Source organism: Serinus canaria, chromosome 3, assembly GCF_022539315.1.
Source record: "Serinus canaria isolate serCan28SL12 chromosome 3, serCan2020, whole genome shotgun sequence".
In the NCBI taxonomy this organism is placed as follows: Eukaryota; Metazoa; Chordata; class Aves; order Passeriformes; family Fringillidae; genus Serinus; species Serinus canaria.
In genome coordinates, this window is record NC_066316.1 from 71,742,814 (window position 1) to 71,767,437 (window position 24,624).

The 24,624-nt window shown below is 35.4% G+C and overlaps 1 protein-coding gene across 1 annotated transcript in view; it reads right to left on the reverse strand.

Moving 5' to 3' along the window:
- Window positions 1-24,624, reverse strand: part of GRIK2 (glutamate ionotropic receptor kainate type subunit 2) — a 347,786-nt gene that overhangs the window by 29,858 nt on the left and 293,304 nt on the right. Inside the window, exon 15 of the mRNA XM_050972903.1 lies at window positions 6,150-6,375. Coding sequence (XP_050828860.1) covers window positions 6,150-6,375 — 226 coding nt within the window. The remainder of the gene's footprint in view (window positions 1-6,149; window positions 6,376-24,624) is intronic.

Sequence of the window (24,624 nt, forward strand, 5' to 3'; positions counted from 1 at the left end):
AACTGAAAAAGAATAAAGGATAAAGAAATGGGTATTTCACCTTTTTCTCTATTTTTTTTTTTTTGCCTCGCCATTACCAGGTGTTTTAGGAACATCACTGGTGTTTTAGGAACATCACTGCTACACCACTAAAGCCCCCTCTTAACCTAATTTTGCAATTTTTTGCAGCTCAGTGACAGAAAAACATTAGAGAAATGACTAGCCCTAATTTCTTCTATGCACCATATCTATATACTATTTTCCATTTCATATTTCTTAAGAGCTAGAAGAAATTTATGCAATTTTTAAGATTACTTGCACACACCATTTGTCATTTTCAAAATGTCAAAGGCATTACTTTGCATATATCTCCACACACACAGAGTTTGTCTGGCATATACTGACAGGATACTCCTCATCTGCTATGTAAAGGTGCATGCTCAGTAGATCTATTCATGTGGAATCAGTTCCAAATATTCACTTGTCAGCCATCTATGTGCTCCAGGTTCAACACTGAAGCAAATGGCAATTCAGAAGAAAATCTGCTCAAGCCAGATGGGAAGTAGCCTGCTGTCAAACATACTGAAGAGAAAGAGGAATTTAGAAAAGAAATAAGAACCTGAAACACCATCCCAGAGAGATGAAGTATGATTTTTCCAAAAGATGATTTCAACTATGTTTCTTCCAATTGGAAAGTAGAAAACTGAAAACAAGAAAACCAAAAAAAAAAAAAAAAAATCCCAAAAAACCCCAAAAAAACACTCAAACCCACAAAAATAAAAAAAAGAAAAAAAAAAAAAAGAAAAAAAATCCAAAAACCAATAAAGAAATAAAGAAGAAGAGAAAGTAACTTCACAGAGCATTAAGGCTTTAATATAAAGTGTGAAAAAGCTACATTTCTAACCTTCCATGTGGTTCACATTAGCAAAATCTTAATAAACATTCATTACAACATAGCATTTGTCACTTAATATTACTGTGTTTTATGGCATGTTGACCATAGAAAATTCCCATTAACTGTGTTTCAGTAGGACATAAAAAGTAGATGGCTGGATAGTCCAGGTTTTCTTGAAAATAATGCTATAGTATGTTTGATAGGATGACCATAAGCATTTGGATGTATCATAAACATTTAGGAGCTCATTTCAATTGTAAATTTAGGCCCAACTGGGCTATAGTCAAGAACAACCCAAATTTTAAACAAGCATGATGATGAAATGGGAAATTGAAACCACTGAAAATGATAATAAACACTTCAGATTATCTATAATGGAAAGCATAAGTTGCCCTGCATACTCAAAGGGTTTGTTCTCGCTCCCTCCTCCTCTCCCACTACCCCTTTGTTAATTGTCTTTTAGTGTCTTTTCACTCTCTTTCTTTTTCCCTCCTTCCCACCCCTCATTCCTCCCTTGAACATCAATATTGGATGATGAGGTGAATGCCCCCACAAAGACAGATTCCAACCACTAAAAGGCACTCATGTGCACTTCTAATAGACAACTGTGGGAAATATCTATTCACATTATTATAATATGAAAGAAATTAGAAAGCAACTATGCACTATGTTGACAACAATATACAAATAATTTTCCTCTCTGTCAGATTCACTCATGAAGAACACAGATCTGGCAAAATAGTGCCTCCTGATAAAACATGCTAGAATAAAGCAAAGAAAAACCCTTTGCATGTGGATCTTCAAACTGGAAGATTAAAAAAAATATCAAACAAATGTTCTCTAGGAGAGCAACTATTATACTCTTGGTTAAAAAGCTATAAACAATGTTGTAAAGATAGACAACAAAACAAACTCAACCCATTACAAGATTCTCCCTTATCTGCTCCAAACATCAGTTGCTATAAGACATCTCATCCAAGGTCTGTTGTTCTCTTTTCCTTATAAATCAAAGTTTTTTAGCCTAGCATCAGAAATTGCTGACTGAAAATGAATTCTGGTGCATACGAAACTTTAATTTAAAAACTTATACCATGAGAATCAGTCATTTTATGCATAATTTACCAAATTCACTCTCCCTAGTTTATATTCCAGTGCTGCAAAGATACCATACAGAATTCTGCTTTGCACCTATTTCAAGTATCACTGTATCTTGTTGATTTTAAAGATGTGTGCTGATTCTGGTGATCCTATTTTGCACCCTAAGTGCATTGTTCCAAATTTTCTTCCTCAAAGTTACATTTTAGCATTCTAAACTTTCTTTACTTCACTAATGCTTTTAGAGTAAATAAAATAATCATGTAAACTCATAATTTGCTTCTCCAAATTTTGGGAAAGAATTTATATCCATGTAGCTCCTGATCCACTGGTTTTTGGGTTTTTTTCTCCTAATCTTGTGCAACTTTCTTTCTCTAAATTTAAAATATTAACATCATGAGCAAAGAAACTTTACTGTTGCACTCTAAACTAGTGCTATATTTTCTTGGTTGCATTTTCCAAGTGATTATCTTGTCTTAAACTGATGGAATACTTTTCTGTTAGGAAAGCTTTTAGATCTTTTTTCTTGTAGTTACCTAAACTCAAGCAAATGATTCTCTCAGTAATTATTATTCTATTATCTTCAAAATAATCAAGATATGTTGCATCTACTTCCTTTGGTGTTGCTCTCCAAAAGTAACCACATCATTTCTACTGCAGTCAACACAGGATCTGTAACTGCTTCCTGCAAATTTAACCTTATGTGCAAAGGCATCTGCACATTTCAAGCCACTGTTCCTGATGATAAACTGGATTTTTTGTAAATTTTGCAGATGACATCTACATCTCCCCAACACCATACCTGTAGCACCATATCAAGTTTAAAAAGGGCAAGTGCTGGATTCTGCACCTGGGACAGAGCCACCCTGGTTGTGTGTAGACACTAGGGAAAAAGAGGCTGGAGAGCAGCACTGAGGAAAGGGACCTGGGGGTCCTGGTCAATGGCAAGTGGAATCTGAGCCAGCTGTGCCATGGCACCAGGAGGGCCATCCTGGAGTGTCCTGGGGGGCACCAGGCTCAGCATGGCCAGCCGAGCAAGGGAGGGGATTGTCCTGCTCTGCTCTGCACTGGGGCAGCCCCACCTTGAGTGCTGGGGGCAGTTTTGGGAACCACAATATAAGACATTAAACTATTAGAGAGCATCCAAATGAGGGCCACAAAGGTGGTGAAGAGTCTGGAGGAGAAGCTTTCTGAGGAGCAGCTGAGGACACTTAGTCTGTTCAGCTGGGAGGAGATGAAGGGGAGACCCCATTGCAGTTGCAACTTCCTCATGAGGAGAGGAGACAAGGCAGGCACAGATCTCTTCACTGTGATGACCAGTGACAAGACTAGAAACAGCAAGAAGCTGAGTCAGGGGACGTTTAGATTTGATATCAGGAAATGGTTCTTTAACCAGAGGGTAGCTGGGCCCTGAAACAGGCTCCCCAAGGAAGTGGCCGCAGCATCAAGCATGTCCGAGTTCAAGTGTTTGGACAATGCTCTCAGGCACATGGTGTGATTTTTAGAGTGTCCTGATCAGGGTCATGAGTTTGACTCAGTGATCCTGATGGGTCACAGTATATTCTGTGATTCTGTGATTCCATAAACATGAGTAGTTCTGTGCTGCTCTTGGAGGCAAGTTACCTCTCAAATAGGCAAAAGCAGTCCATATACTTCGTATGTGAAGCCATTACACTGCAGTTTTCCAAGCACTTGACAAGTTACTTGTAGGATTATTAACTCTAAAAAGATATTACTCAGTTGAATGTCTATAAGCTCCTTTCATAGTCATTAAATAATGATATAATCTACTTCTAGAGATATAACCATGTCATTAGTTCTTTTAAAGTCTCCAGAATTATTTTTTCCTGTAGAAATGAGATTAGCTATAATGAATGAGAAAATTTTGCATTATCCACTGCTCTGTAATACTTTCTAGCTCCAATAAAGCAAAATATTTAACAAAACTATTCTGACAGACAGTATGGAAATGCTTCTTCATAAGGATTCCTTTCAAATGCATGTGCAAACTATGCATCATTCTAGCAGAGGTTGCACAATCCCTTTCCTCTGAGATTGTGCACCTAATACATAGGATATAAACCCATTATAAATGTCAGCTCTCTCAACAGTGTTTCACAGATACTGCTAAAATATTGGATTAATCTCTTATTCTTAGCTGTTCTGGGAAAGCCCCAGATCTTGTTTTGTTCTACCTTCATTTGTTGTGTGAAAAAATTTTACTTTACATCTTATTTTACATTCTGTTCTATTTCCCCTTATGAAGCTGTCATCTTTTTTTCAGATCTTTCTTCAACTTCTTTTGTTAAGTTTAAAACTGTTGTTAATTCTTATTTTACCTCCTTTGATGACTGCTGATCCTGCAGGTAAGTCCTCTATTTGTTTCATCTTGATTCAAGACAACTGTCAGCTCACATATCCCCTTGTACAACACTATTTTTTCTCTTGACACAGATAATTTGTTGTTACTTGCAATCTTGTGGATGTATAAGAGCTGAATAATGTCTCTGATGTGACTCAAAATTAGTAAAGAAATAGTGCCTTCTGTCCTCATATAAAGTAGGGGACAAAGACCAACACAAAATTTACTGAACTGCCTTGGCTCTTTAGTTTCAATATTTCTTCTAAACTTAAACTCCAGAATTATGTTCCTGAATTTTTCTTTGTTTTAAAGCTGTTTTCTCTGGTGTTTATGATGCTTCCTCTGACTTACACATAAACAGAACAATTTTTTGGAGTGTTTTGGTCTCTCTGATTCCTATCAGTTTGACATTTCAATGTTCACTTAAATTTCTGGGGCATGCCTCAGATGCTTCACAAGTTTGCTTGCAGATTATTTAAAGATTATAAAATATCCCTAAGATTTGACTTTTTCCATACTAAACCTAAATGGAAGGTGGATTTTATCCTCAAAATAACAAAATATTTATAAATAAGAAGATGTAAGATGCCAAAAAGACCAGCAGGAGTGAAGTTCAGTCCATCCTGTCACTTGCACATCTATAGAATTTATTCAGCAGTACAGGAGCCACAATAGAACAGGGTAGAAAAATTGGTATGAATTAAAACTAGATTGAAGTAGCAGTAAATATATCCAATATATAGGCAAATCTGTATTTGATAATACTAGGTGCCTCTTTATCCAAGATATTTCAGTAAACTTTATTTCTTAAAATTCCTTTCCCTGTGCTTTAATTATAGTACTGGACACAACTTTCCCAGTGCAATGATTTAACTTATGTTATTAACAGAGATAGAAACAGTACCAATCTTAAGACCTACCTGAGAAAAAATTAAAATACCTCCACATCAAAGACAAAATGATAAATTCTTTTTCAAAATGAAATTTAAATAAATATTTGCCTGTGAAATAAGTCAGTAGAACCATCTTATAATATTAAGTAGAATTATTGTGCGGTGCTTGCTGTCTATGTGTGACACCATTTTCATTCCCATCTATCCTGAAATCTAATGCTAGATCTTCACCTTATGTCCTTGAAAAAAATCGCTGCACTCAGTGGGTACTCAGTTCTTGCTGAATCCCCTTCTGTGGATCCTAGGAGCCAAGCTACAACCAAGCTAATACCTATAGTTTTAATCTTGCAACTAAAGTTTTGTACTTAGTAAAAAGCAGCTGACCTGGAAAATACTTAAAGGATTAGAATTTCCAAGCCAATATGCAAAACCATATTCCACAAGGGTAAATCAATATTTGTTTTGTCTGTGGCTTGGTATGGAATCTTTTCCTCCTCTTTTAGCAATCTCAGCAATTAGCCCTCTTTAAAAGACTCAGCCCCACTTGTTAATGAAAGCCTCCCACTACTAGGACTTCATTCCCTAAACACAGAGATCAACATCTGTAAAACTTTTTTTAATAAAATAAAGTACTGAAGAGTACTGTGATCAGTACTGTTGTTATTGTTGAACATATGGAAGGCACCATGTAAGACGAATTTATCATATGAAAATAAACATTTATAAAGTAACAATTGTTTTCTTTTTGGAAAATACAATAAAATCCATAAACTTTGACAAAATTTGTATTGTGCCTGGCTGGAAAAAAGAAAGTAAAGGTAAACGCTGGCAGTGTAGAGAAAGGAACAGTGTATGGGATGTTTCCCATGCTGCTGCAGCAACCAAGATTAATGAACAGAGAACAAGTGGTTGACATATCACCTACCCATGGGAGTTCCAACACCGTAACCTTTGGAGTCTATCAGGCCTCCAATCTGTGTTAAGTTACAGTTCCTCTGTGTGACAAACTCAATGGTTGTCGACTCCATTAGAAATGCGTAATCAGAGGTAAGCACGCGTTGGATACCTTCTTCGTTACTTTTGACAAGTACTGACTGCCTCCTGCTGCTCATGAAGGCCCACATCTTGTCATAAGTGGAGATTTTGGATTTCTGAAAGACAAACATTAAATGCAATATGAGTAAGAATAATATGCTTATATGAGTGAAAGCAAACTCTCAATTTGCACATTGCTCTCCTCTCAGATTTTACTGTGTCAGATTTTACCAAAGCAGTTTTCTAAGGATATCTGTGTCTTTCATCTCATTTGTACTTCTCATCTTCTCCATTTAAAAAAAACAACTGGACAGTCCATATTGTTCAGTGTGAAATATCTGTTGTTGATCTGTTTTAGTTGTTTATATGTTTTTATGCAGGATGAAGGCCTACAAGTACTTCAGGTCAGTGGAAAACTATTAAGTATTTCACTCTAGCAAAGATAATAAACAATGTGGTTAGGTTTTGTAGGAGAATCTGTGGATTCTGGCACAAGTGAAATTTCGCTCTTATTTCAATCACTCAGCTGCACAGTTCTGAAAACCCAACGCATAGCATGGCAATCTGAAGTAATCAAAGTGCTCACAGATGGCAGTGTATGGAAAAAACAAACGTGAAGGAGAGGGCAGATAACATTTTACCTATTGTACATGACAAAAATACTTGGAGAAAGATTTTAGGTGAGAGGTAATATCACTCTCAGGTCTTAATAAGGCTAGCTTGCCTTACAGAAATGGACTACTAGAAGTCCTAAAAATTAATATGTATTTTCTGATTTAATATTTTCAGAATATAAAGAATTGTTGTGGTAGGAAGGGAGTCAGTAATTTGGGACAAAGGAGTCAGTAGTTTGGAGGAACTGCTTTCTTTTTTCACCAGAGCTGGTTTAAAAAGAAGGTAATTACCTCCTCTCATTTTTGTAAAACACAATGCTTAAGAGATTATAGTGACTGGATAAACTGAAGTCATTAGAAATACTGAACATTTTATACTACATTTGTCCCATTTGTTTAATAACACTGCAAACTCAAGATTCATCAGAAAATGTTCTGAAATGTTAAATTTTGCCTTGTAAAAAAAAAGTAGAAATACCATGTAAACAATAGTATTATCAGACTATTTTAAGGTGTCTTTCTTCTTTTGATGTCACCCTCAAACAAATTTCCTGGAAGAAATACTAAACAAATATTGACACTACAGATATTTCTGAAGTTCAGATGATTGACAGCCAGAAATTCTGACCAAAAAGAGAATTAGAAGTGTATGTGGAATGAAAAGAGCACTTATTTAGAAAAATAGATAACTATGTCCCCCCTCTGAAATACAATCCAAGAGCTCTTTCACTGTGCCTGGGGACTTAAGAAACCAAGCAATTGAACTAAGTCTAGAGTCAATGCTAACAAAACTGAGGAATTTCAGGACTCTGAATTTCACACATTGTTATTGTAGTGAACATAATCTGAGCCTGATTGCAAAACATTTTAGTAACAATAAAAGAGGAAAGGATTTCTCTTCAGAGTATTCTGTGAACACGTAGAATAGAGATGACCAAACAGATAGGGTCTCTCTTCATAGGGTTTGGGGTTTTTTTTCAATCAAAAAACTCTTGCAAGCATTTAATATTGCATTGTGGCATAATATACTTCAAGAAATGTGTATCATCTCTGTAGGAATCTAAGTGAATGTATAATGCAGACAGGGTGAAAATAAATGTTTTTCAGTATTTGTAAAATTTTACCAAGAACTCTTATTTAATTCTTTTATCATACAGTCTTTAGCCCAGTAAATTTTTTTAGCTACTATAAGTAATCTGAGAAATATAAAACAGTGGCAGAGAAGTAAATTTTAGCAAATGGTTAGATGCACATTGCTGACACATGTTGGTGGGGGGGCAAAGGAAAAGCCAAATGAGATACAACAAGAAAAAAAATAAAAAAAGGAGCTGTAATACATACGTATTTTTCTATTTTTGTTGAGAAAAAAAATAAACTTAAGGATGAAAAAGAAATAACAAGGGGAATGGTTGCTTCTACTCAATCATTAGAACATGTGAAAAAAATACAATAACTTTTAAAGGACAGAGTGTTCGTATACTGAGGACTGATTAAATCAGCTAGGATGAAGCCACTGCTGCTATTGAAAAGAAAAGAAAAAAAGCATCAACAAAATCAGAGAAAGCTCCTGCACAGGACAGCTCATTTACTGGAATAATTAAAATGAAATGAAAACATTAAAACAGTGTACACATGATTAATGAAAAAGAGGAGAGGAGAGGAGAGGAGAGGAGAGGAGAGGAGAGGAGAGGAGAGGAGAGGAGAGGAGAGGAGAGGAGAGGAGAGGAGAGGAGAGGAGAGGAGAGGAGAGGAGAGGAGAGGAGAGTAGAGGAGAGGAGAGGAGAGGAGAGGAGAGGAGCGAGAGGAGAGGAGAGGAGAGGAGAGGAGAGGAGAGGAGAGGAGAGGAGAGGAGAGGAGAGGAGAGGAGAGGAGAGGAGAGGAGAGGAGAGGAGAGGAGAGGAGAGGAGAGGAGAGGAGAGGAGAGGAGAGGAGAGTTAGAATACCAGTGCACATGGCTCGCCACTGTAAAGTTGACAAGGATGACAGAAAGTGCACAAAAAAGTGAATGCTTTTGCACTACTTTCTTCCATCTCTAAAAGCTGAAATTATGCCAGAGAATAGAGCCATTATAATTTTGAACCCTATGTTTGCTTTTTTTTTTTTTTTAATGTACAAGAGATTTTTTTTCCATCTTAAATTAAAAAACTTAGTCATTTGATTTAGGAAAATATAACCACAAATAATTATCCTATGTTTGCCAAAATACACAGCAGACTCATTGATGAAAATCAAAAAGTCAGAACAATGAAAGGCATCAGGGACCCATTTGACATTGAATTAAAGATAATGACACTCCAACATGCTTCCTGTGGTTATGACTGTATCTTTCATACTGCTAGAAGCAGATGCTGCAATTTACATTATGTTTCCACCTTCTTTCACTGTATGCAAATCAATCTGGTTAATCAACCTATTTACTCCATCAATGAAGTGTATTGTTTTATCTGGGTTAGTTCACCATATTGTTTCATCTAACTGGAAATCACTATCAGGAAATCCAACCTGACTTGAAATCAACCAGAAATGATGTTTGCATAAGTTAACTTGTGGTGACATGATTTACTATGCTTGTGATCCCTCAGGAATGCTGAAGACGTAAGAAAGCTGCCTGTGCCTTGAATTTCACTAGAAGAAAAAAGAGAACTAACTAATAGGAAAGCTGGAAATGAAAAGATTAAGCAAATCTAGAAACTCATCTCAGCATCAAACCTGATGCATAAAATGTTAGCTCTCACAAATTACATTCAGAGGATACTGTCAGTGTCACACTCAGCATTCATGAATTAAACATCATTGGAAGATAACTGTGCTTGTCAGGGACCACAAATGGAACCATGGCAAAGGCTCTAAGTTAGTCATAGTCTAATGCTATGTATAAATATGAGTCTGGAAACAGAATGAGTCATTGTCAGTAATGTGTTACTTACTGCTCCATCCTGGAGCACTGGCTTGGAAAGAAATATCTGAGCAGCAGGACTCTGGACCACAAGGTTAGAAAAATATCAGAATGTTGAAAATATGACAGAATAAACAAGGATCAAAGTACATGGAAGCAGACTTCACAATAAAAGTCAAGAGCAGATAAATGCACAGTAAAAATATGCCAGGCTAATTCTGACATTTCTCTATGAAGGAAAAATTACAGATCCATTAATGGAGATTTTTATTTTAATGATAGCTTACAACTTCTTTCCTGCCTTCTAAAAGCATTTAGACGCCACAGAAAATGCTTCAGCTTTGCTTTCACCCATGCAAAATTTAAACTCAAAAGAGTCTGTAGTAACTAAGGAAAGATTGAAGGTAATTAAGATTCAATTTTGAAAAAAAAATTCAGCAACCCAATACTGATATATTTTATGAAAGCATTCTCTACCACATGAGAATTAAATCATCAGAATCATTATGTGAGGAAAAAACCCCACAGATTCCCAATCCTACTACAGTATTTTCTATTTAAGAGTCTGAGTATAACAGCTTTGTGACTTTTGTTTTCCTGAGCATTGCATGTTTAGTGGATGCAAGTCGCTTTTCTTAAAGTTGATTTGTGGATTTTTTAAAGGAACAATGCCCATTCGTGCTGACCTTATGTAATGGGCAAACTATGAAGTGTCACTTCTGAATGACTTCACCAAGCTCATCACTTTCACATTTGCACTGACAAAAAAGAATGGTATATGAAGAGAGATTTTAAAAAAACCAATACATATGAGCCTTGTCAAGGTGGTGAACATGGTCTCTCAAAACATCTTTGATGACAACCTGGAAGGATAAGCACTGGACAGATGGAGCATATACAGGTAGAGAAATGGCAAAGAAAGTGATAGTTAACATCTCAAGGCAGATTAGCATCTTGTCAAGATTTGACTACCTCAAGGGTCAGTCCTAGACCTGATACTACTCAGTATCTTTACAAGCAGTTGGGAAAATGGTACTGAAAGCACCCTCATCAAGTTTGTGGATGACACAAAACAGAGAGGAGAGGCAGAAATACTGAAAGAAAGAGCTATCATGCAGATAGGTCACAAAAGGCTTGGAAATTAGTATAACATGAAATGTATGAGACTTAAGAAAGATAAATTCAAAGTCTATGCTGGGAAAAAAGTAATCCCAAGCGTCCATACTGGCTGGGAACTGGCTGGTGGGAGTGAATCTTGGCTGAAATGGATTTATGGTGCCAAGAAGACAGCCAGCAGAACATAACTAAGCAGCCCTTCTCTGCAGCAGGAAAGCAGACTGCAGGCAATATCTGCAGACTATAGACAAACCCAGAACAAGGGAAGTGATTCATCCATAATAGTTGGCATTTTTCAAGCCACACCAAGAACACTCTGTCCAGTTTCCATTCTTTGAGTTCAAAGAAATGGTAAAGTTAGACAGTGCCCACCAAAGTGATCAGAAGACTGGAGGTCTTAACTTACATAGAAAGATTTATATAAAATGGGGTTTTTCCTAGAATGGAAGGCTTACAGAGAATCTAATCACTTTCTTCCATTACCTAAAGAGAATGTTAGATAAAAGCTGATTATTAGGATGTGTGGGGACAGCATAAGAGGCAAGAGCCAGTGCTGCTAATGGGAAATTCCCTGAGTATATAATGAAAAAATTCTTCACGATGAGGAAAACTAAGTATTGGAACATGGAGCTCAGAGAAGTCATAGAATCAGCTTACTGGAAATATTTGAGACAGCTTAATGAACCTCTGAATAAATAAATCTAGTACCATGCACCCTGAATAAATTAATCTCACACTATGGTTTCAACTAGAAAAGCAGATCTCCTCTAACAAGTGTAAGGGACCTCTAGAGACCCCTGCCAACTTTGAGTTCTCCTTGATTTCTTTGATTCTTTATCAGCATGACCCTATGTACAGTAATTAATGAGTTTCTGGAGCCTTCAAATTTTGACCTTGAGCAATTTCAAGAAAGCAAAAAACAACAACAACAAAAAAATTTACTGGGGGGGGCAGGGGGGGAAGGGGGAAGTGAAAACAAAAACAAAAGAAAGAGACCAAACAAACCCCAAAAAACAAACCCCAAAAGCATTGTGAATTTATCTGGTTCATACATCAAGCCAAAGGCAAAAACATCATTATCTAGAGGACTGTGTTTTGGTGTCCTTTTTTCCTCTTCATTCCTCTGAAACTCAAGTGGGTTTATCCCAATTGTTTCATTACATGACCCTTTGGAAATCCTGAACACGAGTATAGGAAGCCACAGTTAACTGTTCTTATAGTAAGCTATTTTATTCATTCCTTATTCGTCTTTGTAAGTTTGACATTTTGTTTTGAAGTATGACCTAAATATACATAGCTGTGAAATAAACTAGAAAATTCATTTCTGATGTTCTTAATAATGGCAAAAGCACTAATGGAGCTCAAGATTTTTAGTAAACGTAAGAAGGGTAGATGTCAAATTTAGGTGAAACAAATGTAACAGTCAATCCTCTTAGTGCTTATAGATTTACTAAAGCATCTGGGATATGTCTCCAGTAGTTTAGGCACACAAGATTAGTACCGTTAATAGAGAGATCAACAAAGTTAATTAATGGAATGCATTTCAAATCATAGTGTGACAAGCTTAAAACTGAGAGAACAAACAGCCTAAGTTATCCTGTAATTCTCCCGAAGAATTATAAATACAGCAAAACTCAAAGACAAGGCTATCCAAAAGAATTTGAGCAGTAGAATGAATGAAAATAAATTTTACAAAAACATAATTACACTGATCACCTGCCTGTAGTCTCACCAAATGGAAATTTGTAAAGGCTGATTGCTACTGTTCAAGCACCTATCAATGATGATATGTTTTCTCCATTGTGTACTTCATATACTTTATTGTTTCTGTAATGCATATCTGTGTACATTGATCCACCTCTGCCAGTCCTTAATATGTAACTGAATTCTTTGGAACAGGTACTGTTTTCTCCAAACAACTCAATGTTTCCGAAGTGCACAACAGCAATCCATTACTGGGACTTCTGAATTAAACAGTTAAGCAAGGATATAACTAATATAAGGAAATAATAAATAAATACAGGAATAAGAATAAAAGATGACACTTAATAATTTTTTAGCTTTACACACTTAATTTTTAGCTTTAGCTAACCACTACACATCTTGTTGAAGATAGTTTGTTCTAAATAGCATATTTAAATTTGTTTTAATGACCAAAACAATTTCTAGTTTCTCATAATTTCTAGTTTCTCATTCTTAGCTAATTCTACACTCCAAAAGTGCTTTTTAGAGGTAACTAAAGTGTTGTAATTACTGATTTTGACACAGCTGAGTTATGTGCAAAATGCAATTTGGTTTTAATTGCATATCTGCACCTGATGTCTCCACAGGATAATACAATGCCATGCACAGTCCAGACTTAAATCAGCTTAGCTGTCCTCTATCACCAAACAGATAAACTTAATTCAAGTGGGCTTCTGCATATCATCTAATTTTTTGAACAGTTTAACAAGCAGTTATAAATACCAATCTCTTTAATACAATATTCTTTTCTTGATTGTCTCCGAGAACTATTAGACTAGCTACTTCTAAGTTATCACAGAGAAAGGCAAAAGAAACTCTTTTTTCATCCTGGTCTCATTCACTATAACCCTCTGGCCTCAGAGTACTATTTTTCTACCTTTTTTTTTCTTTTTTCCCCCCTATTTTTTCAGAACCGCTGAGGCCTGAAAACCCCTAAGTGAACCAGACAATTTAGATTTTGTTGTGTCAGCATAAAAACAATAAAAGTAATGCATACAGCGTTCTCTCCTCCATAACGGTAGTTTTATGGTCCATAGAGCACAAATGAAAAGAGGAAAGGTGTTTCTGCCAAGAACAGAGCTACAAGGAATGAAAAATGTAGTGCTCAGAGAAAGACATTTTCACTCTTGCCCTGATTGTGCTGACTTTTTGTTTTAAAACACAAAGATTTTGAACAAAAGTTAAATATTTCAAGTAACCTATGGTTAAAAAACCCCAAACTTTAATGCTGTTGAAATAAGTTTTTGCTATCAGCTTTGACCTGGAAATAGGTAAAGACTTCATATCTCCAAAATCACTAATGGATTTCAGAAAAATTTCTTGCCTTCTATACGAGAAAGATATATAGTCCTCAACTGAATAATAACTAACATCACAAGAGTTCTTCTTGTAAAATACTGTGGAAGATGACAAGTGTCACATATCTCACACTTCTGCAGGTTTTAAGTAAAAATAAGAATTTAATAAAACTTAGTCTGTTTCTATATCTTATACTCTTGATGTTTGCAAAGATAAACTTATTTCTGCTCACTCTACCTGCTCTGAGATACAAATTACACATACAGAACTCCACACTTCATTTGCACTACATCTGAAAACAATCTCATTTTCCAAAAGCACTGCCTGTGTAGTTTTATCTTTGAAACTGTGCATGAAGGTCACAAATATTACTTTAAATATTACGTCTAATAGAGCAAGAATTGTCACAATGCTAAATTTTAACAAACATATTCTCACAGCATACCTGTGCTAGAGATGTTTGTGCAATATTCAAAGCACAATTAATTTGTGCAATGCTCAAAACATTGTTGCTGTTGAGATTTGATATAAACTTACTTGGCAACATTAGAAGACAAAAGCAGAATTTCCTTGGTCAAAGATCTCTTTGAATGAGCAGAATAGATAGAAGGCTCTATAAATTGTTATTGGTCATTTTCTTCCCAAAAAACTACATTAAAATAAATACTGCATCATTGTCTTCACAGGTTGCAAAAACTTAATGAAATTTCCGCTGCCATTTTTTCCTAGCAGCATCACTCAAGCAGTGGAATTTGCACTAACTATTGTCTGTAATCATAGACATCAAAGTGAGCCTTGTTGCACAGACAGATTGCTGAGTTCTTGTCCTCCCAATAAATCCACCTATCAGCTCTGTTGACAAACATAAAAAAATTCTTTACATCCAAACTGGCCAATAATTTTCAGTATTTCATCACAAAATAGCTCCTGCAAAATATTTGCATTCTATACATTAGCATAAGCTACCGCTGAGGTATTTTGCAGTGGGATTTGGGTTTAGCATTCTGTACTTTCTTATCACACAAAGTGAATTGCCAGCCACATTGAACCATATGTGCTAACAGCTGAGTCTTTCTCTGTACTTTTCTGACCTTGGTGACTAGAAAATTGGAGTTAATTCAGGCAAACAGGATTGATGCCATATGTGGTTTTTATCAAAGGTGTAGAGGAGTGGTGGGATACTGATCAGAAGAGCTTTTTGTTAGCAAATCTGTCAGATCTTGGAAAAATTCTGGCAGTTTTATCTTTAAACACCTTTAGTTTCTAAACAACATACTTGAGAAGATAAGCAGCATAGCACTTAAAGACCTGCTTCCCTCCAACAATAAAAATAATTTCTAAAAGTAATCTAAAAGCTCTGGAATTAAATGATACAGTAAAAGACAGAAGAACTTTTCAGCCAGACTAGTTCCTGATGAATACATCATGAAGAATTCATCTACACACCTAAATAAATTTACATGCTTTCTGTTAATGATCTGTACAGAAAATACAGACAATAGCAGAGTTATAAGATGTAGTTTTGTGTACTTTTTAATGCTGATATGCAGAGCGTCTCTCCACCTTAGCAGAAATTGATGGAGAAAATTGCATTGCTGATAAAATAATGCAACATATCAAAAGTTAAAGTAAAATACAATTAATGTGTTGACTTGCATCCTGCAATTTGGAATCTCTAGTAAGTGAGTCCATACAAGTATATGGCAGAACTGGGGAAAAGAATTCACTTTAACTTGCCTATTTGAATTCTTTTCAGAAGAATTGCTCAAAATTAGCAGCAACAAAGTGCTGAAAATTTCCAATGAATGAAAATGTGAAAACAAATTACCAGCTTGTTTGACCACCCAGTGATTTTAATCAGTCATGTTAATGTTAAATAATACACCAACACTCAGCCATAGATTATCCTAAGATTTCTCTGGCTAATCCTGTGCCAATTACTTAATTATTGCTTCTACAGCTGCCTGAATATATAACTGAACTGTGCAGAACCAGTCTTGGGGGGGAAAAATAGTATCATTTTGAGTAGCAATCTTGTGTGTGATCTTCACTGAACATTGATGTATTTATAGTTGCACATGGTAAAAGCAATAACACACTATAATCTATGCATTTTGGGGAAAGAGCAGATTTTTTTTATCAATAAAAAAACCAATAATGTAGCATTTCAAACATGGCTTGAAATAATTACTTTATGGCCTCTGACATCCAAGTTCTGAAATACAGCCAAGAGAAGGAAAAGATATTGGAAAGGTACTGGTCTAGTGGGAATCTATGTGCCATCAGAAAAAAATTGTGTGGGCTAGTATGTGATAACTCCTAGAAAATTTACTGTTAATGATCATAAGGGAATTGGAACTAGATGATCTTTAATGTTCTTCTATCCCAAACCATGCAATAATTCTATGATTATCCAGCTGCCAAGGGTTCTAGACATTTCCTTCATGGAATCACTGGGTGTAGCTGTGCCTCATTCTGTTTCCCCTGTCAAACTGTCAGTAAATTGATCAATTGGACAGAAAAGTAATTCTGCTATTCATCTAGTAAGCAGCTAATGGGAAACACAATTTCTGATGTAGTTTTAGAATCCATTAAGTTGAATTTAGCTAAATTTATATTATTATCTCTGATAATCTGCTTACAAAAACAAGCCAGCCTTTTCAGGATGCCACCAAATTATCTTGTTGCGCAGTTTCCAATAATAACAACAACTGGGACTACATGTTTGACTTAGTTCCTTATTTCATTTTAATTGAAATATTTGAGAAAATTCCATTCTAAGGAATTTTATGGAAACTAATTTATGAGCAACCGTTTTAGAAACCTTCAATAAACAATAAGTAATTATGTATTAAATTTTAATTTTAAAAGCTAGCAACTTTAGTGGTGACTGACTTAATGCACTGCTGTTCATATGTATTGTATAAAACTGAAAAAAATGGCAATGAAAATAAAAATAGAGTGAAAGCACAAAAAATTCATTTAATTCATTCTGCATTGTATTCCATACTACTTATCCCACTATATCTAGCTCCCACATTGTTTGACAAAAATTAACAGTTGCACTGCAAGTATTTGTGATTGTATTTTAGCACACAACTGATGTCACTGTGTACGTGCTGTCATGACTATATTATTTCGTGTGACCCTTTGGTTGACCCCTTCACTACTCACAGATAATGTTAAAGAGATCACCTATGAGTTTGAAAGCCATTGTGTTGGAAAATGTGTTTTAACAACACCACAAACATGATTTCCTTGCACATGCCATGAAGAAAAGCAGACAAAGCAGTGAAACAAAAGCAATATAAACAATTTCAAACAAACAAAGTGGATGAAATCGCTTGGGCAAGTAAAGAAATAGTTTCATATCTTGAAATATCAGTTATCTGCTGACTTTATTTAAAATGTGAAAATTAACATGAAAGGTTTTTTCTGATGAGCACCTGGACCAGCAATTGAACAGATATACCCTTAATTCATTTTATAATATATAAATAGCTGCAGATAAGTAAAAGACATCTTCTGTCAATGAGTAAATTAATAAGGAAAATGGCTTGCCTTAAGTGTAAAGCTCCATAAACAATTTTGAAATTGTCATAAGACCTGAATCAACTTTTATGGCTTCATCTTAGCAATAGCTAACTTCAGTAGACTGTGTCAACATTGAGCAATCAATGTCATTTCTCAAAGGGACAGGTATTTTAATCTTATTAATTTCCATGTATATTGTTATAATTTGATTCTGGTTTATGTTTATATGACAAAGTTGCATTGAACCTTTTTGGAAGGTGGCAGCTTACTGAAGATCTCTGGGGAAAGTATATTCATGGTCATCATGACAGATGTGTAGCATCTGTCAATTAGCCCACACTTTGTATTCAGATCATGACAGTATTTGCTATAATGCTATGATTGGGGTTTTTTTCTAGAAAATATATACTATAGCTAACTTTATCCCTTGCAGTGTTTTTACTTTAAATATAAAAATGTAAGAAGGTGTTTACTATGTCTAAAGAAACACCAAACAAAAAAATTATAAGCAAACCACAATCACATAATTATAATATTTTCTTGACATTCTAATTATTCTCTATTTGATTTCCTCATTTTGAGCTAAATGTAAGAATAAAGAAATCCCAGTAACTTGCTTATTTGCTCTGCTTACTCTAGGGTTGCTAAACCATACAGTAGGGTATTTCTGGGTTTGTTTGTCATCAACTATTATCCTTATGGGACTTGTAAGTAGGAGTGAGAAAGTTCATTAGTTGAGACAAAGACTGTTTAACAGATAAAGCAAAAGCTGTGTGCACAAGCAAAGCTCGAAGAGCTTGTTCACCACTCCTCATGGGCAGGCAGATGTTCAGCCATCCCCAAGAAAACAGAGTTCCATCACGTAGAATTCCCATTACTTGGAAAGAAAAACACCATCACGCCAAACATCCTATCTCTGCTTCCTTCTTCTCCCCCCAGCTTTATATGCAGAGCATGATTCCATAAGCTGTGGAATATCCCTTTAGTCTGTTGGGGTCAGCTGTCCTTGCTCTGTCCCCTCCCAGTTGTCTCTGCACCCCCAGCCTATTCACTGGTGACGCAGGGTGAAAAGCAGAAGAGGCCTTCACTCTGGGCAAGCACTGCTCAGCAGTAACAAAAATGTCCCTGTGTTATCAACAGTATTTTCATCTCAAAACTAAAACATAGTCCCATACCAGCAACTGCAAAGAAAATGAACACTACCCCAACCAAAACCATCACAAAGCCATAGCCTTTTAAAAAATGTCTATCATGTGTTAAAGACAGATAAAAATTTGAAATGGCTCATCTATTCCAAGAGGAGTAGTACTGACAATGAAACTGGTAAGGGAAGGGAGACCCAAATTATTATGTTTTATTAATGCAACCACTGTTCCCTTCCTTAATACAGTTTGGTAAATTTCTTCCAAGAAAGGCTGTTCTATCAAATAGACATAGAATGTGAAAGGAAAATGAAACTATGGAGGCTCACACCTGTTCTGTGAGTACCAGTGTCCCAGATTACCAGAGGAGTCCTGGAATCACAGAACTGTTGAGGTTGGAAGGAACAGGTTGTCTAGGACATTGTCCAGGGTTTGAAAATTTCTAAGGATGGACACCCCACAGTCCCTCTGGACAACATGCCCCCAGTGCTTGACTCTCACAGCAAACTGCTTAAATGAAGGTGCTCATATTTCAGTTTTTGCCCACTGCCTTTTCTTCTTTTACTGGAAATCACCAAGCAAAATTTGGCTCCATCTTTTTTACATTCTCCTACCACATATTTATAAACATCAGCATACATTTGCCACACAAAACTTTTGTTTTTCCCAGGTTAAACAAGCCCTGCTCTCTCAGTTTCTCTTCTACTGATGGATATTTTAATTCACATGGGGTTTGACATTTTCTTTTTTTGACCTACATGAGGTTCCTGCTTACCCATTTCACCAGCCTGTTGTGGCTCCTCTAAAAGGCAGCACAACCACTGGCCTGTCCACTACTCCTCTCAGTTTTGTATCATCCATAAACTTGCTGAGATATTGCCATCTAGACCATGAGTGAATCTGTATGGGACCCCCCCATGAGAGCATAACTGTCTATAACTGATCTCCAGCTGGACTTCATGCTGTTCACAACAACCCTTTGAGCCTGCCAGTTCAACCAGATTTTAGTCCTACTCACTCTCCACTTCATATGGCCCATACTAAATTAGATAGATATCTTTAACGAGTGATACACAAGAAAACTTGTCCTGGTGTTGTCTTGGTGTTGAACTCTCCTCCTGGTCTTGATCTCCCTTTTAAAGTCTAGTAAAGGTATTCAAATAGCCTATAAGAGTCCCTTTCTACTACTTATCATAATGTTTTGTAGACAAAGTGGATTTCTATGCTGCAGAGTCCAAGAATCATAAAATCATAGAATATGTTGCATTGGAATGGATCAGAATGATCACTGAAGCTCCTGGTCTTGCTCAAGATTGCCCTAAGAGACACACCATTTGCTTAAGAGCATTGTCCAAATACTTCTTTAACTCTGTCAGGTTTGGTGCCGTGACCACTACCCTAGGAACCCACTTCCAGTGCCCAACCACCCTTTGGGTGAAGAAGATTTACCTAATATCTGTCCTAAACCTCCCGTCACACAGCCTCAGGCCATTCCTTTGGGTTTTGTACTGGCAACCAAAGAGAAGACATCAGTGCCTGCCTTTTAAATTCCATTCAGGAGGACGTTGTAACTGAAATGAGTACACCCTCAGTCTCCTCTTTTTCAGGCTGCACAAGCCAAATGATCTCAGTCCCTTCTCATCCCATCTTTTTTATATAACCATTTTGTCTATATCTTCAAGTACAAAAAGTTAAAACTTATCTCCATTTCCCTCTATTACTCCACTGTTTTCTCTGCTAGGTACAATGACTTGGATTTAGACTCTACTTCTTCTTATTTTAATTCTACCTGCTCTGCTGTTTACAGATGTTAGATTGCTAATATTTTGAAAAGACAGAACAGCATCCCTGCTGTCTCCAATACAGGAGTAAAAGTAAATAATTAAAAAAAAAACTTTTATTTTTCAGTAATAATAAAATCAGTCTTAGATCAGTTCCTTTGTTCAAAACTGAGTTTTCATAATTCTGTTTGATCTTTTGCTAGAATTTTTCTTAACTCCCTTCCAACTGATAAGACAAAAAAACTCCTTGTTATTTCAATATTCAAGTCTGGAGTGCTTGTCTTAAAAACATTTACTGAGAATTCATTAAAACTTTCCCACTGTGCCTTATCAATCTGAACCTGATTTTGTGACCTTTATGCCTCACTTTAAAATTTTCAATCTGTTTTAAATCACTAGCTTAGCTGGCTTTTTTTCCCATTTTCCTGTACCAAAATGCTTCTTGTTCGCCTCAACTCTTTTGACCCTCTCTGCCGTATGGTATGATTAATGCCTAGAGAAGAGATATGTTAAACGTTTGCTTTGACCAGCTTATTTTTCACTTTTAGCTTTTTTATTTCCTTTGAGTCTTTTTTTGTTATGTATGAATTTACTTCAGACTGGAAGCTGACAAGAGGCTTAAGGGAATCTTATTTTCTCTCCCTTTAAACCGGCTTTATCTAAGCAATACCAAATGCCATAGTCTCAGTGCAGTACCTTTTCTTCTTGATTGCAGGGCAGCCCATTTACTTGAAATTTCAAATGATGGAGAAGGAACTAATACAAGCTCATGCATACATTTACTTGTCTATGGGATCAACCTTTTGAACTCCTTGAAGACAATGATGAAGCTATTTCTTACTGTCTACCCAGCTCTCCTAGACCAATTTACGAGTTATAAGTTAGTCTACTTCTTCACTCTTATCATCCATTAGAACAAATACGTAATGCTTGAAAAGATAATAAAACTAGCAAAGCACACACATCAATGGATATAAAATACACCAGCTTGCTAAAACCATCTTGTTTTTCAAAAATCCTGCCTAAGCATTCTGCAAGCTTATACTTCATTTTCATTTACTTCTCTGGATTCTAATAATCCCTCAGAAACCGAAACTAAAGCTATTGTCCTTTTAATACTTGTTTCCAAATAAATTAATTTCTACTTGTTTTTCTGATGTCTCAGGATCTTGATTTTCTGAGAGAAAATTGAACTTCCAGACATTTCCAGATATGTTTTTCCTTTAAAATTGTTGTCCAAAAAAGGAATACATGTTACATATTTCAAACATTGTATATAATGACACAATGTGAAAAGTTTGTGTAGACACTCAAAAATGAAATTTCTATAAGTATTCCAAATCTGTGATGAATTGTTCATGGTGGACAATTTTATTTTCCAGTTGTGGAATATGAAAAACGTCCACTTAGGTCAGAGATCTTTAACAGAAGTCCAGAAAGAACTGACTAGTTTGGAATGAAGTCTAAACAAATTAACATCAGTGAGAAAGACTGAGAAATTAAAGACATATTTTTGTGAACACTCAAATATAAATATTATGAACTCTATGAAATCACAATCAAAGGTTAAATTTCTACTAATCTTTTTGGAATATACTTACCCTACTTGACTAGGGGCATTCAGCATATTTCTATATTATACTAAATGTTTCATTAATTCATTAAAAAGTCTGATTCAATAAAGAAAATAATTAGTATTGGCAAACTGATACTAGCAAATTGAGTCATAGAATCAGAGAATTATAGAATCATTTAGGTTGAAAAATATACATCTTCAAAGGCACATCTGGTCCAGCCATGATCATAACACTGCCAGGTCTACAACTAAACTATATGACTAACTTGAAATTCATGACTCCATGGTGCAAACTGGGGAAAACCTTATAATGGATTGATAAAAGGGTTCATATTGATTCATGGAAAGGTTTAGGTTGGAAGGGACCTTCTAAGAATGTCTAGTCCAAGCCTCCTGTCCTGGATGGGGACCTCTTTCACTAGATCATGTTGCTCAAAGACCTGTCCAATCTTTCTTTGAACTCACTGATACTCTCCTCTAAGCAATGTAACAACTTATGTTATCTGAACAATCAAAAGGCTACTCTGAAGTACCAGTGTCCATCTGCCTAAGTTCATATACATTTGGAAGGTGTTTTTTCTTAAAGAATCATCTACCACATTCTTTCTAAAGCATCCTTGCCTACAAATGGAAAGTGCTTTCTAAGTTATCAAGTTGATGCCTTCAGCTTGGATGGTACTAAATGGATTTTTTTTTTCTGTAGTATTTGAACTCTCAAAGGTTCTTAGAGAAAAATCAATCTGGTAAACATTTCTGTTAAAAAAAACTGAACTGAAAAATAGATTACTCTTCTAAAGATGTCATAGTGACTTTTTGTTGTTGTTTGCTTGTTTGATCTGAATGCTGAGCTATAATTCAATATTTTTTTAAATAAATTTAAGCCTAAGATTTTAGGCTAAAATAATTAATTTAAATAAATAAATAAATAAATAAATAAATAAATAAGTGTTATGAAGCTCTGTCTGTGTCGTATTTCAATTTGCCTGAACAGAATATTTTACTTGGTTTGCATTTCTCCTAAACAGTCTATCCATGACAATTAAGATTTAGCCTCTGTCAGAAATCAAGTGTGAGGAACATGTTTTGAAATCTAAAATATTTCTTCAGGGAAATAAAAGAACAGATTAAAGTGACAATCAATATGATGTTGTCATACATAGATTCTAAAATCCTTCCTGATGATCCAGGACAAAGCTTTACTCCTATCTTTAAAGCATTACTTATTTTCAGACTGTCATTGACATTAAATGAAAATCCTCATTTCCCTTTCTTTATGTCTCCCTGCCGACACTCCAACTTTATAGTCACTACTAACATTCATGTAAAGAGGTACTTGACCCCCATAATCACTACTTCTTCTTATTAAAGAAGAGGTAAAGTCTAAAAATAGTTTTAAAGAGAGCATAAAATCAGAGACAAACTCACTGAATTTGGATATTAAGCACTTTTCTTTATGATGGCATTGCTTCCTTCATTGCATTACTCCTACCAACCCACAAATCCCAAATTTAACAAACCCTTAGCCCTTTGGAATATTATATCAGTCTATGTATGTTTATACACAGATATAGATGCACCCCTTGCTCTGTGATTTTGTGTGTTTATACACAAAAACACCATATTTCTGCGTGGTTTTATTTTTATAATGTATTTCTTACAGATAGTAGATGGAACACTGAATTTAAGTAGACTAGATAATTAGGTTTAACAAATAGTCTCTCTATGTCACAGCTTTTCTAGAGCCTTCTATATTTTATGAAAGAGTTAAGGAAAGTTAGGTATTTTGGACCTTGAAGAGCACAACAAAAATTTTCAGTAGAAGATATTGCAGCAATGCAATATAATTCTTAAACTTTGATGGATACTAATTCCAGTGAATGTCAACAATATCGACACTTACATTCAAAGATTTTCAGAATATTTCTGAAAATTTATATTTCTGCCTACTTCTCAAAAATATGAAGCAATTTATATCTCCTTGTACATTTGCAATGATCTGCAAGAGAGAGGTCATCTGGGAGGGTTGAAACTATCTCCTTTGAAAAGTCTTTAGAAGTAAACTCCTTATTATCCTTTCAAATACATGACCTGTGGCTGGAAAGCTATAGGTGTTCTGACTTGATCAAATGCAATCTGTTCTGGAAAAAAAATGACATTGCAAGTTTTTTCTTCAAGGAAGAGAATTTAAATTTTTCCTTTATCCTAAGTTTATATGATGGGCTAAGTGGTGGAAAGGGAGAGCCAATAAGGAATATGATGATCCTCCACAACAGCAAGCACTCAGGACAAATTTACTTGTATTAAAATAAAGAGGACATTTCCTATGGTCTTGATGAAGCTTAAGAGCCTATTTCATTGCTTATAAGTTATGTATAAATATTTAGAGAATTTATTTTTGGTAAAATCAAATTTGGTTATAAAAGTAAGGTTACACAGGTGAAGTTCTCATTTGCATATTCAATTTGAGCCTTATTCTAACAAAAAAAAATTAATTCTCTTTGTTTATCTGTGTTCATAAAGGTCTTCCCAGTTGCCTACCACTCTCAGTATAAAATGCAAGATTCTCTGTTTTTGTCAGGATTTTTGAGACAGGTCAAATGTGACAGAAAAGCAGAGAGATGTCAAGACAGAGCCAATACACTAATCTTGAGACACTAATCATTT